This window comes from Atractosteus spatula, chromosome 23 (assembly GCF_055471065.1).
Source record: "Atractosteus spatula isolate fAtrSpa1 chromosome 23, fAtrSpa1.hap1, whole genome shotgun sequence".
NCBI classification, from domain to species: Eukaryota; Metazoa; Chordata; class Actinopteri; order Semionotiformes; family Lepisosteidae; genus Atractosteus; species Atractosteus spatula.
The window spans coordinates 2,418,961-2,431,618 of NC_142728.1; the positions used below are offsets into that span (position 1 = coordinate 2,418,961).

General features: G+C 38.7%; 1 protein-coding gene across 1 annotated transcript in view; it reads left to right on the forward strand.

Annotated features, from left to right (window-relative positions):
- The first annotated feature begins 642 nt into the window (after positions 1-642).
- adgrd2 (adhesion G protein-coupled receptor D2) overlaps positions 643-12,658 on the forward strand; it is a 53,320-nt gene continuing 41,304 nt past the window's right edge. The window contains exons 1-8 of the mRNA XM_088940619.1: positions 643-708; positions 833-893; positions 1,701-1,946; positions 2,503-3,132; positions 4,891-5,013; positions 5,407-5,501; positions 7,448-7,726; positions 11,930-12,041. Coding sequence (XP_088796745.1) covers positions 661-708; positions 833-893; positions 1,701-1,946; positions 2,503-3,132; positions 4,891-5,013; positions 5,407-5,501; positions 7,448-7,726; positions 11,930-12,041 — 1,594 coding nt within the window. The 5' untranslated portion in view covers positions 643-660. The remainder of the gene's footprint in view (positions 709-832; positions 894-1,700; positions 1,947-2,502; positions 3,133-4,890; positions 5,014-5,406; positions 5,502-7,447; positions 7,727-11,929; positions 12,042-12,658) is intronic.

A 12,658-nucleotide genomic window follows, 5' to 3' on the forward strand; every position in this document is an offset into this window, starting at 1 on the left:
TTGAATTTTCTATGCACTGATGCCATTTTGTTTTATTTTGCCTGAAAGGGTTTCTCAAATTATATACAGCAGCTTGTTTACAGCTACAATTGCACCAAGCACATACGATCTCACAGGTGCCCTTGTTGAGTGCAATCAGTCCTTATCTAATTTATGGTAACTCCTAAATAACATATTGTGTTAATACTTATGAACGGTATGCTTATAGGGAATAGCAGGATTTGCAGTACAGTTTATTACTTCATCCTAAAAACATAACTAGAAGCGTCAAAAACTTTCAGTGTAGCACTGACTGCAGATACACAGTTGATGGCTTAGATTTTTTTTAGGTGTTTTAGTGACACTACACAAAATTGAAAAAGTGTTTGCAAGCCTGATGTGGTTTGCTTTGCAGTAGGGATTGAAAGCACAGGGAGAGAATAGATCTGGATGCCCACATGTGCTCAGACCCAGGTGCTTTTGGAACCTTTGCCCTTGATGGTGACCTTTGTTTCTGTCCTGTTTAAACCAATCCTCTCAAGAAGCAAAATCAGATTGTTAGAGTACTATTAGTAAATCCACATGCCTCCAGGAAACTGTTATTCTAAACATCAGCTACTTTGTACATACAGTAATATCTTTTTTTGTTACTTTCAGCTGTGAGTCATCTGGGGGCTTACCATGATTGGAGACAGAGGCAAATTGTCATTTTTGGTGTATTTTGTTTTGGTAATGTATATACCTACTGCACATTGAAAGCATAAGTAAACCAGCATTTTGTAATAAAAGCTAATGATTAAATATTTTAATTGATTAAGAAGGATGTTCTTTTTCTAATGTTAAATATCTGTAGGTCTCCAGCATTACTGGGAAAATACGCTCCTGGGAATGTGAAAATTGGAGGAACTCTCAAGGTACATTCTCCTACATTGCTAATTAATTCAGTAACTTTATCAAGAACCTACTTGTGCCAAAGAGCTGTGCTTTAACAGAGCGGAAAATCCAGTTCGACTAACTCTGGAAGAAAGTATTAGTTTAAAAAGTAATTAAACTTGAAATTAGATGGGAACTACAGTGCCAAGTTCTCTGACCATTGTTAAATCTAGGTAACAAAATTTTCGTTGATGGTATTACAACATTTTACAAATTCCAAATTAAGCACAAAATCGTGACCTTCATGAAAGTACTGGATGGTCGCCATGTTACCTGGCCAAACCAAAGGGCGAGAGCGAGAGTTCCCAAGATATGTGACATGAAGCGGCCCTTCCTGCTCACTAGTCACTGTAAAGACTAATATAATGCGAAATAAGAGTGAATAAGTACAGGTGGTGCAGCAGACATTACACCACAGAAATGTTCCAACATCATCTGCATCCAGAGTTAACGATGTATTTGTCCGCAACAATCTCAAAATCGAGAGCAATATTTCTGTTGGAGTAAAAAAGATGTATTCACAAGTCTGCTTGTTTTCAGTGTCATAGGGCCACTTTACATCACTGGAAGTTTGATGGTTCGTTCTGAATCGCAAATTGCGGCATGGTGCAGACCTGGGAATTGTGTTTATTCTGTGATATTAATTGGAAGTTTTACATGTTACTCTGTACATTTTACTGTTATTGTTGTTTGGAATGCACTCATCAATGCTGGTTCTTTTTAACATTAAAATATATAATTAGCATGGCAGTGCTGCTATGATGCCTCTAAACTCTGTTCTCTTTCAGTTTTCGGTTCCTCTGAGTGCTTCTACGAGACGCCTGAAGATGTTTTCCAGTTTGTAAATATTTCAATGGACTTTTGGCAAGCAAACGGATTCTGTCAGCATCACTTCAGCAAGCTCCTTTCTGATCAAATGGACAGTGATGTGGAATACACATCGAAACTTCTTCAGGCTGCCCAAATGAAACATCCTATCTGGATCGTGGATGTGTACCATTACAACTGGAGATTCCCACCCTTCTTGGGAAAGTGTGAGTTTTGCAGAGCAGAAATTTGCCCTTACAGACTCGGAATTATACCAACAATCTCCAATCCTTGCTCCTAGTTGTATTGATGTTACTTTGATTGTTAATGGTGACAAATCATATTAATATTCACTAATGAAGCAAATCTTAATATTCTGATAAAGGCTACACCCTAGAGTGTACTAGAGATAGGATTGGGGAGCCACCTTTGATGATGTAATTGATGATGTTGTCTTTGGAAATTGGTGGACATTTTGTTATGCGCTACATTTGAAAATCATTAGATGGATTTGTTACGTTATCCTACAGTGGATGAACACTTGCAGTAGTACTCCAGATGCAGTATTTTCTTAATGAAATGTTTGCACGGTTTTTGAAGAGCACATTAAAGGCTATCCTATAAACTACAGGACTTGAGTGCCATCAAAACTCAAAATGCAACATATTATATAGGTTGAGAGTTATATTGCTGTTTACCATGCAACACATGCAGCATGTATTTTAATTGAACTGTGTTTCAAGGTGGTTTACCAGCTGTTGTGTGCTTGATTCTCTTTCCCAGATGTTTCAATACCAGCCTTGAATTTCAAGGAGGAGTCCCATGCCATGTACGCCAGAGTGGACATTGAGTTTCCCCCATTGCCAGCGATCACTGTGTGCGCCCGGGTGCAGTGGCACAGTGCCAACAGCCAAGTGTCCACTGTCTTCTCTTATGCAGCTCTTCAGCTAACCAATGAGTTTCAGTTGCGGGGTCAGCAGGACAAGGACGGAAATATAATCCTGGCTTTGATTGTGCACGGAAACCACAAGCCCTACAAGGCCTCCTTTAGAAACGATGGGAAATGGCACCATCTTTGTGTTACCTGGCAAAAGTTCAATGGAAATTGGGCTATCCATGTGGATGGGAAAAGGAGAGACTCGGGGAATGGGACTGAGACCTCCCGAAATATTTATGGAAGTGGGATTTTCATCATTGGGCATGATCAAGACTCCTTCGGAGGAAACTTTACAGAGCCCTTTGTTGGGAATATCACAGCCTTAAGTATATGGAATAAAACGCTGGACGAGCATCAGATCAATGATCTCAGCGTCTGTTCGCACATTTCGGGAGACCTCATGTTCATGTGGAATTTGAGCCAGATGACCATCAAGCCGGCTCCTCAGCTGTCCCTGACCAAGCTCTGGTGTGAACGTAAGTTTTTCTTTATTTTCTTCATTCTTCTTTTTTATTGAACATTTAATGGAGCTCACTGCTTGATTCTGTTTTCTACCTCTATTTATTCCAAGGGTCTAATTTGATTTGCTGGTTTTATTACAGCTTTAAATTAAAGTTCAGGATCTGATCTCGCTCACCTCCGCCTATCTACATATATATAACACATTGCTATCATGCCCAGTTTTACTTTTCGTTTCATATCCATCCCTCGGTTCCATCTTCGATGTCCATGACTCCGCCATTTTAAAGGAGACAAACTGTGTCCTCCTTAGTCAGGTGAGCTGAGCCCCCAAACCCGAACTAATTCAAATCATACCTCTACTGTGCCTTAAGTTAGGGTTTGGCCAAACTACTGAATTGCCTAGAATCGTGCTTATATCTGTTCCGTCTGTCCTTAAACGGGTTCAGAATTGTTGTTTCCACACTTTTATTAACAACTCTTACACTACTCTTACTAATGATATACAGGCAGAGGTGGAAAAGACACTGTTGGACACTCTCACAATAACTTCTTTATGCTCCAAAAATGGATTCAATTCCACATATGCGTTTAAACAATAAATGTGCATAAAAGTAAATTTGAAACCCAATATATTTGTCCGAGGCAGTTTACAATGTTCTATGACGTAGTCAATTGTAAGTAGGCCGTATAGTATAAGTAGAGCGAATACGATAGCTGAGGTTTCAGGAGCTCCTCAGTTGCTCAACCCATTGAGGCCCCTCTCTCCAAGCGCAGGTTAAACCCTGTGACACTGCCGTTGCCAGATCAAGTCATCAGCTAACTGTGACAGGGATTCCTCAGGGTTCACTTTTGGCTATTGGCTCAGCACTACAGAAGGGCAGGGCTGAGAGTGACTCCAGTTGGCACTGCACCTCCTATAGGTCACTTTAGAACATGGCAGGTGAATGGCCTTACAGTATGGATGAGTAGTTCGAAGGGGCCTATGAGCACTCTCTGTTTGCGATACAGGAGGTCACTGTGAGCCCAGATGTGTAGATGTATAGAATCAAGATAGTTGGATAGATATACAGTATGATAAAAAGTCAAGCTTATGTTACAGCATTAACTGCAGAAAGGTAGTATAAGGCATCATTTGTTATATAAGCGTGATTGTACATGACTTATGGGCTACATGATGGTACAGTGGTTAACATTGCTGCCTCACAGTGTTGGGGCCCTGGGTTCAGTGATTGGGGTGCTACTGGAGGTTGTATGTTCTCCCCGTGTTTGTGTGGGTTACCTCCCACAGTCCAGAGAAATACTGGTAGGTTAGTTGGGTTCTGGTAAAATTGGCCCTGGTGTGAGTGTGTTTACTCAGTGTCTCCGTGTGATCTGCGATGGATTGGCGTCCTGTCCGGGGTGTATCCTGCCTAAGTAGATGAGAACTAGGGAAAATGTTTGATATTGTGAATTATTAATTGTAACTGGTAACAAAATGAAGTGACTGGTATTTGTGTGCTGCCGTCTTAAACGTCTTTGTTTAAAAAAATAGATGATAAAAGGATGTATTTCTATTGGACTTTGATGTAGCACTTGATGAATTTCTGTAGCTACTTGCAAAGATATTCTTTGGGTCACTAGGATTACTAGGATTGGATCAGTTTCAATTATGAGAATGGTGCGTTTTGTTTACAGTGTTATACCCTTGTGTGGAAAGCCTTGTTTTGTGAATGTCTCGGCCATGTCAATTTTTTTGAGCGAGGTCTTTTCTTCCATGACTCTCTGTGCTGCAGATCCCAAGCAAATACCTTCAGAAGAATGCAGAACGATCTCAGTTGTCCCCTCCCAGCAACTGTCTCTTTACAAATATGTCCCCTGCCGACGGACTCTGCCCTTCGTGTGCAAGCACAATAAAGGTACAGCTTTTCCCTGTCAATTTCTTTTGTTGGGACAGTCTGGGAATAGAACCTCACTTAAGTGTACAACATCTGTATTTCCTGGCTGGGATTTGAACTCATACAGTAGAAGCCCAAAGCCCTCCGACTCCAAACATCTACTCTGTACAACTAAAGGAGCAGCGTGATCCATCACTATTTGATGTGGAATAGTCTGTTTTAAATTATTTTCTATCTTTCATAGATCAGCGTAGACAGTTTCTGAAGGAGCTGTAAAGAAAAAAAAATCAGCGTTGAGGATATTTTTGCCATGTTTTGTCTGAAAGAACATAAATTCTCCACAAATCCAAGATGGCCCCTATCACAGGTCGCCTGATCTGTTTCCTGTCCTAATACTTAAATATTTACTTTTAGATAGTTTTTTGAAGATGAAGGAAATCAAAGAAGCTCTCGGAGGCAAACCAAGTCACTTCATGCATAGTTTAATCCAGCTATCCAATGATACGAATGTAAGTGAATCTGTTTTTTTGTCCTTTGTTGATAACATTGAGATTTTGAGGAACTGAAAAATTAAAACGACGGATGTAAGTACAATTAAATTAAAATTAAAGACAATGTTGAGAGTACACTAATGTACAACAGATCCATAGATTATAATAATACACGATAATGCTTTTGTTTATTAGTAGTGTAGTATTGAAATACCCATTGTGATCTGTTAGGAATGCTGTTACCATATACAGTATGATTAATCATGAACATATTTGTGAATGTTTGTATATAATTATGTTGTGCATCATTCACAGTGGTTTAACTCAGTTTCTCCTAATATTAATCATTTAACATTACTTAAAGATGTTAATTTGTTAACATCTGTAATATCTTATCATTTAAAGTTAATTACTGTAATTAATTAAATAATAAAGTATCATTACCATACTTGTTATATTCTTATGATTAAGGATTACTTAATAATTACCTAGGTCCAATTTACAGGCCCAAGTGGGGTATTAATTATGTCATTATTTGACACATATATTTCTGTTAAATAAACAAAAGGGATATCATTTTTAGTTTATTAGCATTTAGCGCTAAGTTAGGGAAATTATGGTCTTGAGGAAATTTCTTTGCTTTTATGAAATACTTCTTTAAAATATGTTTTTGAATTATGTTTTACTAAATATGGGTAGCCATCGTAACTGAACGTTCTTTGTGTATGTTTTATGCCACATGGACTTTCATCACGTTGATAACTTTTGTTCAAAGCTTCTGTGTCATATGATTAAAACATTACCAGAACCTGGTTTCAGGGTTTCACTTAAGTGGCAGTTTTCAGTTGGCAGTCATTTAATTCACTTTTAAACACTGACTAATCAGAGTGTATATACAGTACATGACACCACAGCTAGCTGCATACTGGATGTCTGTCCTTATGGATTTTAAGGAAGTGCAGATGAGTACAGGATCACTGAAGGTGTCATTTTCATCTGATGGTCAGTTAGCCCCGTCTTTATAGCAAAAGGTTCAGTACTACTGTGTAGTGTTTTTGTCTCCGTGCTGCAGAGATGCTGTGGCTCAGTGGGTTATATGGGTTCTAACATGTACAGTACAATATGGAGCAAGAGTTGCTTTTTATGTAACTAAAACCATTGTTCTCTGTTCAAGCACCTGTTGTGATGTAGGGTGTGCACCTGCTCTCAGAGTTACACACTGTGTCTATAGAGAAGGAGGATCACTCCTAACCTTCGCTGCCAAAAAAACAAGTGCAACTTCTAGCTTCGTCACAAGTTAAAAACATAGTTGTAGTTTAAGAATGACTCACATTACATTGGGAATAAATATAGAGGGCTCTGCAGACATCTCTCAGTGTAGCTGTGCGAGTGAGAAAAAGTATTGTTTTCTGCCCCTTTTGATTTCAAGAACAAAATGAGCTGGTTTTGTTGTGCCAATACCATGACAGAATCGAGGGATTTTTTTAAACCACCTCCTTTTTCCTCATTTCCATAAAATTCTGGGAGATCATTCAGTGGTGTCGTAACAAAATTCCTTCTCAACAAGTCCCACAACTACCCCTGGTGGTCTCCTTGTTTCCAGTCTATTAGCATTGGAAGATGACCTTGTTCATTAATATGGTCTGGTTGGTTGGCTAGCTGTGTCTTATGTACAGTAGCTATCTGTCGACAGCTGGAAATGTCTGTGATACAAATAACAGCAGTTGTGCCTGTTTGTTATCCTGTTTCACCCTTGAAATACACAACTGTAAGCTTGCAGTGACAACAGGGGAAAACAGTCTTGTATTGTGATCCTCACAAATATTAGAAGATTTTGCCCTTGACTTGAAAAAATCAGCTATATACTGTAACAAAGCAGGTCATTATTTGTCAGAGTAAATCTCTCACAAGACGCTGGGCTCTTGAAAAATCACAGCCTTGGTTTATCTGGTTTTGTTTATTAGATAAAAGAATCCATCTTCCCGAGCATCCCTAAGGACCTGAGTGTTCCGGAGGTGCACGATATCTTGAAGTTCTCACAACAGGCTCTGGTGGATGTCGGCACTCCGCTTGAGCCTGCCGACATGGTGAGTCTAGTGCAGTTCCTCTCCCAGGCGGCAGCTGTGAAAATCAGAGGCAACGAGAGTCACGATGCCATTAGGAATATGAGCAACTTCTTCATCACTGTGGCTGACACGATGTTCGGGGAAGAGAACATCAACAAGTGGATGGCTGTGAAGGAGGTAGGAAAAATCGGACATTGACAGACGACTGACGAGTGTGGTGTGTGAAATGTTTCAAAAAGCAAGCAAGCGCTTAATGTTGCCCTTAATGAGGCATTGATTTTTCCTTTTTCCCTAAGCTGACATATCATTGTCAGACCCTTGTTCAAACCTTTGTGTTTAGAATGGCGAGGGCAATTTGGCCGCGCTAATTGGTTGTCTACACCTTTCCGTTATTTACAAAGCATGCGGGTAGTTTCCTTGACCGTTATCCAAAACCCACCTGGAAAAGTTAGGAAAAAAACCCATCCTAGGAACACAAGGCGAATCTGTGTGCTGGGGGCACACGAAGAAGTATGCGGGCACAATTTAAGAACACCACTTAACTGAGCCTGTGTGTCCTTCGAAGGTGTCAGGAAAATGGAGAACATGCAAACTCCACACAAAAGATAGCCCGGTCCTTTATCAAACTCGGTACCAAAGACCTGTTTGACAGCAGTGATAAATGCCACATCACTGTACTGCCTCTCTGCAGTTGTATTTGCCTTCGGTATTTAAAAAAAAGTTTTGAGAACATTATTTTAAAAACTTTTTCATCTTGCTTTTCAGTCTTGCAACATTTTTCTCTTTCAGATGTTTTCTCCTCTTCATGGTATTCTGTGAAAAGGTTACAAAGCAGAATCAAAAAAGAGCATTTTATTTGCCAAGTGTATGCAGTTTTCTGACCATGATAGAGCTTGATAATGCGTGCTTTTGTGCTTAATTTGAGAGAATCTAAACAATATTTCTGCACAACAATCTCCACAAATGTCATGTACTATATAATATAAATTTTATTTTATTTTATTTTTCTATTGAGTCTGGCTTCAACAGAAGCTTATTTGTCACATTTAGGACATTTCAAAATTATTTGCAAACAGAAATATATAAACCTTTATGCGCAATTCTTTCTGTGGAGGACAACATCGTTAAGCTGCACAAAGTGATTTTTGTTGAAATCTGGTAGGGGGTAAATATCATTCACAAATGTCCTCTTGAAATGAAGGTTAGCCTCCAGAGATTGAATTACAAATTAAACATAGAAAAGAAGAGTTGTAATAATTTTTCTAAATCTCTTTTGCATTCACTCAGGGTTTGAAAACAAAACCTTGAAATGCCTGTGACTGCAAAAAGAAAGGCCTTTGGTTAGGACGTCTCCAAACTGCTTCTCTAGCCTCTCTCCACTAGGGGGCAGTGTATGCAAATAAGAGAAACAGTAGTTGAGGAAACTGAAGTACACCAGCGCAAGGGGAAAAATGTGTTTCTCTTCTTAAATAATATACTGTGGTATATTTTCTGTGAGGTTTTTCTATTTCTATTACTTTTGGTCAACAGTAATTCTGGAAAGGACTCTCCACGGCTGATTTTAAGGGGAAAAAATGTGCAGCTTTCTTTAACGACAGCTGAATAGTACTATGTCTTTGTCTTAATCCTATTTAGGATGGCAGTTTTAATGAGTGCTCAGAGAATTTGCAAATTTTATATCTTAACGTGATCTAAAGGGGTATGCTGTCTAAATATTTTTTCTTATATGCCCTTTTTATGTTTTTATATCATGGTTTGGTGGGTGGTATGGTGGTGGAGTGGTTAGCGTTGCTGCTTCGCAGTGCTGAGGAAATAGATTCTATTCCTGTTCCTGAGATGCTGTCTGTGTGGAGTTTGCATGTTCTCCCCATGTTTGCGTGAGTTTCCTCCAGGTGCTCCATTTTTCACCCACAGTCCAAAGACATGTTGGCTGTTTTTTAGTGAAACTTGATTGGCCCCAGTGTGAGTGGCTGCGTGTTTGTGCTTGTGTGGACCCTTTACTAGACTGGTATCCCATCTGGGGTGTATCATTCTGCCTGTTGCTTGCTGGGATAGGCTTCAGAGCTCACCCACGATCCTGTAAGCCTGTTAGAAAATGGATGGATGAATATCATTCTTTGTTTTTATCAACTTACTTATCAGGCGGACAGTACTTATCTTGTATCCCATCAGAGTTTATCCTAAATATTTCTATAGTTATGTTAGTTTTGCCCTATCCCCTTGTACCATGGAACCCCAACAGTTTTGTCACACTCACATTTGAGATGTCAGCTCAGGAGCTTTTTTGGGGGAATAATATTGAAATGAATTAGATATACTGTAGGAAAAAGCAGGCAGACTGAAGTCTAGATCAAATACATTTGACATACTGTAGCATATAATACGGTCATATAAATTACTACTAGAATATGATGAGCTTTGTCGGGTATATTCTCACCAAAAGAACGCTGTTTTTATAATCGGTCCTAGAAATAAATATTGAAGAATAAATGTTGTTTGCCCAGACTATAATATAGTTAGGCAAGAAAAGACTGCTGATAGATTAATTAAATGAAAGAGAATTGACATCTATAAGTCAAGTAATCTTGACATTTACACTGAATTACTGCAGTAAAATATTGATGCAAATCCTTGTTAAGAATGTTTCTGCAGTACTTGACAGTGTAGCAGTGTACAGAGGGACTGGAAAAATTAAATATCTGGTCTTTGACCAGCACCAGAGATTAAACTACAGCAGTGTGTCTGTATTTTCAAACACTTTGCTTCCCTTATGTTCTTTTGGAAGAAGAAAAAAGTAAATGTTTCTGGCTCGCTGTGATGGACTGGCGTCCCATCCAGGGTGTACCCTGCCTTGTGCCTGTTGCTTGCTGGGATAGGCTCTCGAATCCCATGATCCTGGATTGGATAAAGCAGTTCGAAAAATGGATGGAAGGATGTTTTTGTCTTGTTTGCATGATGTAGTTTAAATGGGACAGAGTATGTTTTAGAAATACTTTTTTAAAAAGAAGGTCAGAATGATAGTAGAATGACTTTAGATTAATAAAAGCAATTATGGAGACAAACGTGGTAAGGGCAAAAAGCCTTTAATGTTTTTAATTTAATGTTGAGCCAGGCACATTGTATTCAACAAAAGACTGGAAAGGTTTATACAGTATATAGAGATAAACAACACTTAAAGTAATAAAACCTTGCATGCCATTTCCAGATGATGACTAGATTTTAATTAATTAAATAACAGGACTTTGCGTGTGAAATATCAGTTACAGATCCAAAAACACACTGATGTGTAGATGTCCTAGACATTTTCCATTGTTCTACTCTTTTCACTGTTTTTTGTCTTTTATATGCAGCCACATGATCCACTGACATTTTATGTTAAGTCAATCCAAAGAGATTAATCACCAATCGGTACAACATAAATGAGCCTTTTATCATCATGAATGTGCAGTGAGGGACGACTGATGTTAATAATGAGGGACAGAATGAATAAATCACATTTGATTCATACATGTATTGGATTATCTACAGCAAAACCTCATATTGATTGCTCATGTAGGTTTACCTTGAGTTTTTTGAAGATTCTGAGGTATGTGAATTGAAGATTGCTCAATGCCTAGATCTGTATGAATAACAGTCAAAAGCACTATAATAGTAGAAAACACAGGTGGAGGCGTAAAATACGGTAAATTGTTGATGATCATTATATATAGTATATATACTGTATTGTAATTCTGGTTAGGTTTAAGATTTATGTTAAGACTTATGTACAGCAGTGTATTCACTGTATGAAATGTCACAAACACAGCTACAGTATGTTGTGTTCACTTTAATATTAGTTTCAAATTAATTATAAGATCCCTTGAGCTTACAAAAATGAAAAAAATAAATCAACAGTGTTTTCTTAAAAAAGATTTTAGCCTCCTTCAAAATTTTTATTACTGGACATTTTAGAACACCACAACTATTGGGCACATCCAACATTTGGAGTTGAAATACCCCAATCAAGAACATGGCTTAAAACAAACTTCCGAAACACCTGAGTTTAACACAGGTGTAATTAAAATTGCCAGTTTTAACTGTCTTAGAAAGAAAATAGACCAAGCTGTCTCAAAGGAGCTTTGTAAATCTCATAAAAACGCTGAAATATAAAATAAGGGTGCAGATGCATTTCTCTGTCTGTCTCTCTCTTTGCATGGCTCTATGCTCTAGAGTGGACTGCCTTCGCATTTCCTTGAACAAAGGCCTGCCATGTTTTCCGTGGGAAATCAAAAGGCATCTCAGCTTTATTTTATCAACAGCTCCCCCAAGGTCACTGCTGGAGAGGTAGATACTTCACAAAAGCTCAATACCAGTTTCAAATTCTGTTTTCTTCTTTTATAGATCGTAAATGGGCCCATGACTGTGGTTCACAGCATTGACAGGATGGTGGCCAATCTTAACCCCCTGCTAATGGCTCAGAAAAGCAGGATTGTCTTTGACAGCAACAACATCAGTATGTTAAACTCCCAAAATCTCATGTTTCCTTTAAACAGAGAGGACGATCTACATACAGTATACCAAGCAGAATGAGTCGTTACAAGGCTTTTTGGCAGTGCAGAGATAGTTTAGATTTAATGTATAGCACTGTGAAAAGGAACAGTATTCACATTTTTACACTGAATATTGAGCACATGCATTACTAGCATTTGGAATTTATGCTGAATTTGCTGAAGACAGTTTTCCAGGACCCCTCAACAAGCTTCTAGCATCTGGATGAGTATTACAGAGCTTTCGTTTCACAGGCTCAGCTAATATCCCCCTGGGGTTTGATTCACTGTATATCTGGCCTCTCTCAGTACACAAGAGCCACGCGGTGCACACAGGCTGGTGAGCAAGTCTGCTGAGCCAAAAGACTGATCACGATTCAGCCGGTCTGCTATGACTTTCAGGCTAAAGAGAATTGCATCACCTCAATGGGTTCACAATAAATGAGCCTTTTTACTAGAACACAGTTAGTCAAATGGTCTTCTTAGATTGAAGCCTTTCTTAAGTTCTTAACAGATACAGTATTGGGTCTGTTTTACATGGACATGCACACTCGGCAAAGGAGCTCAATGTGGAGCATTAGAT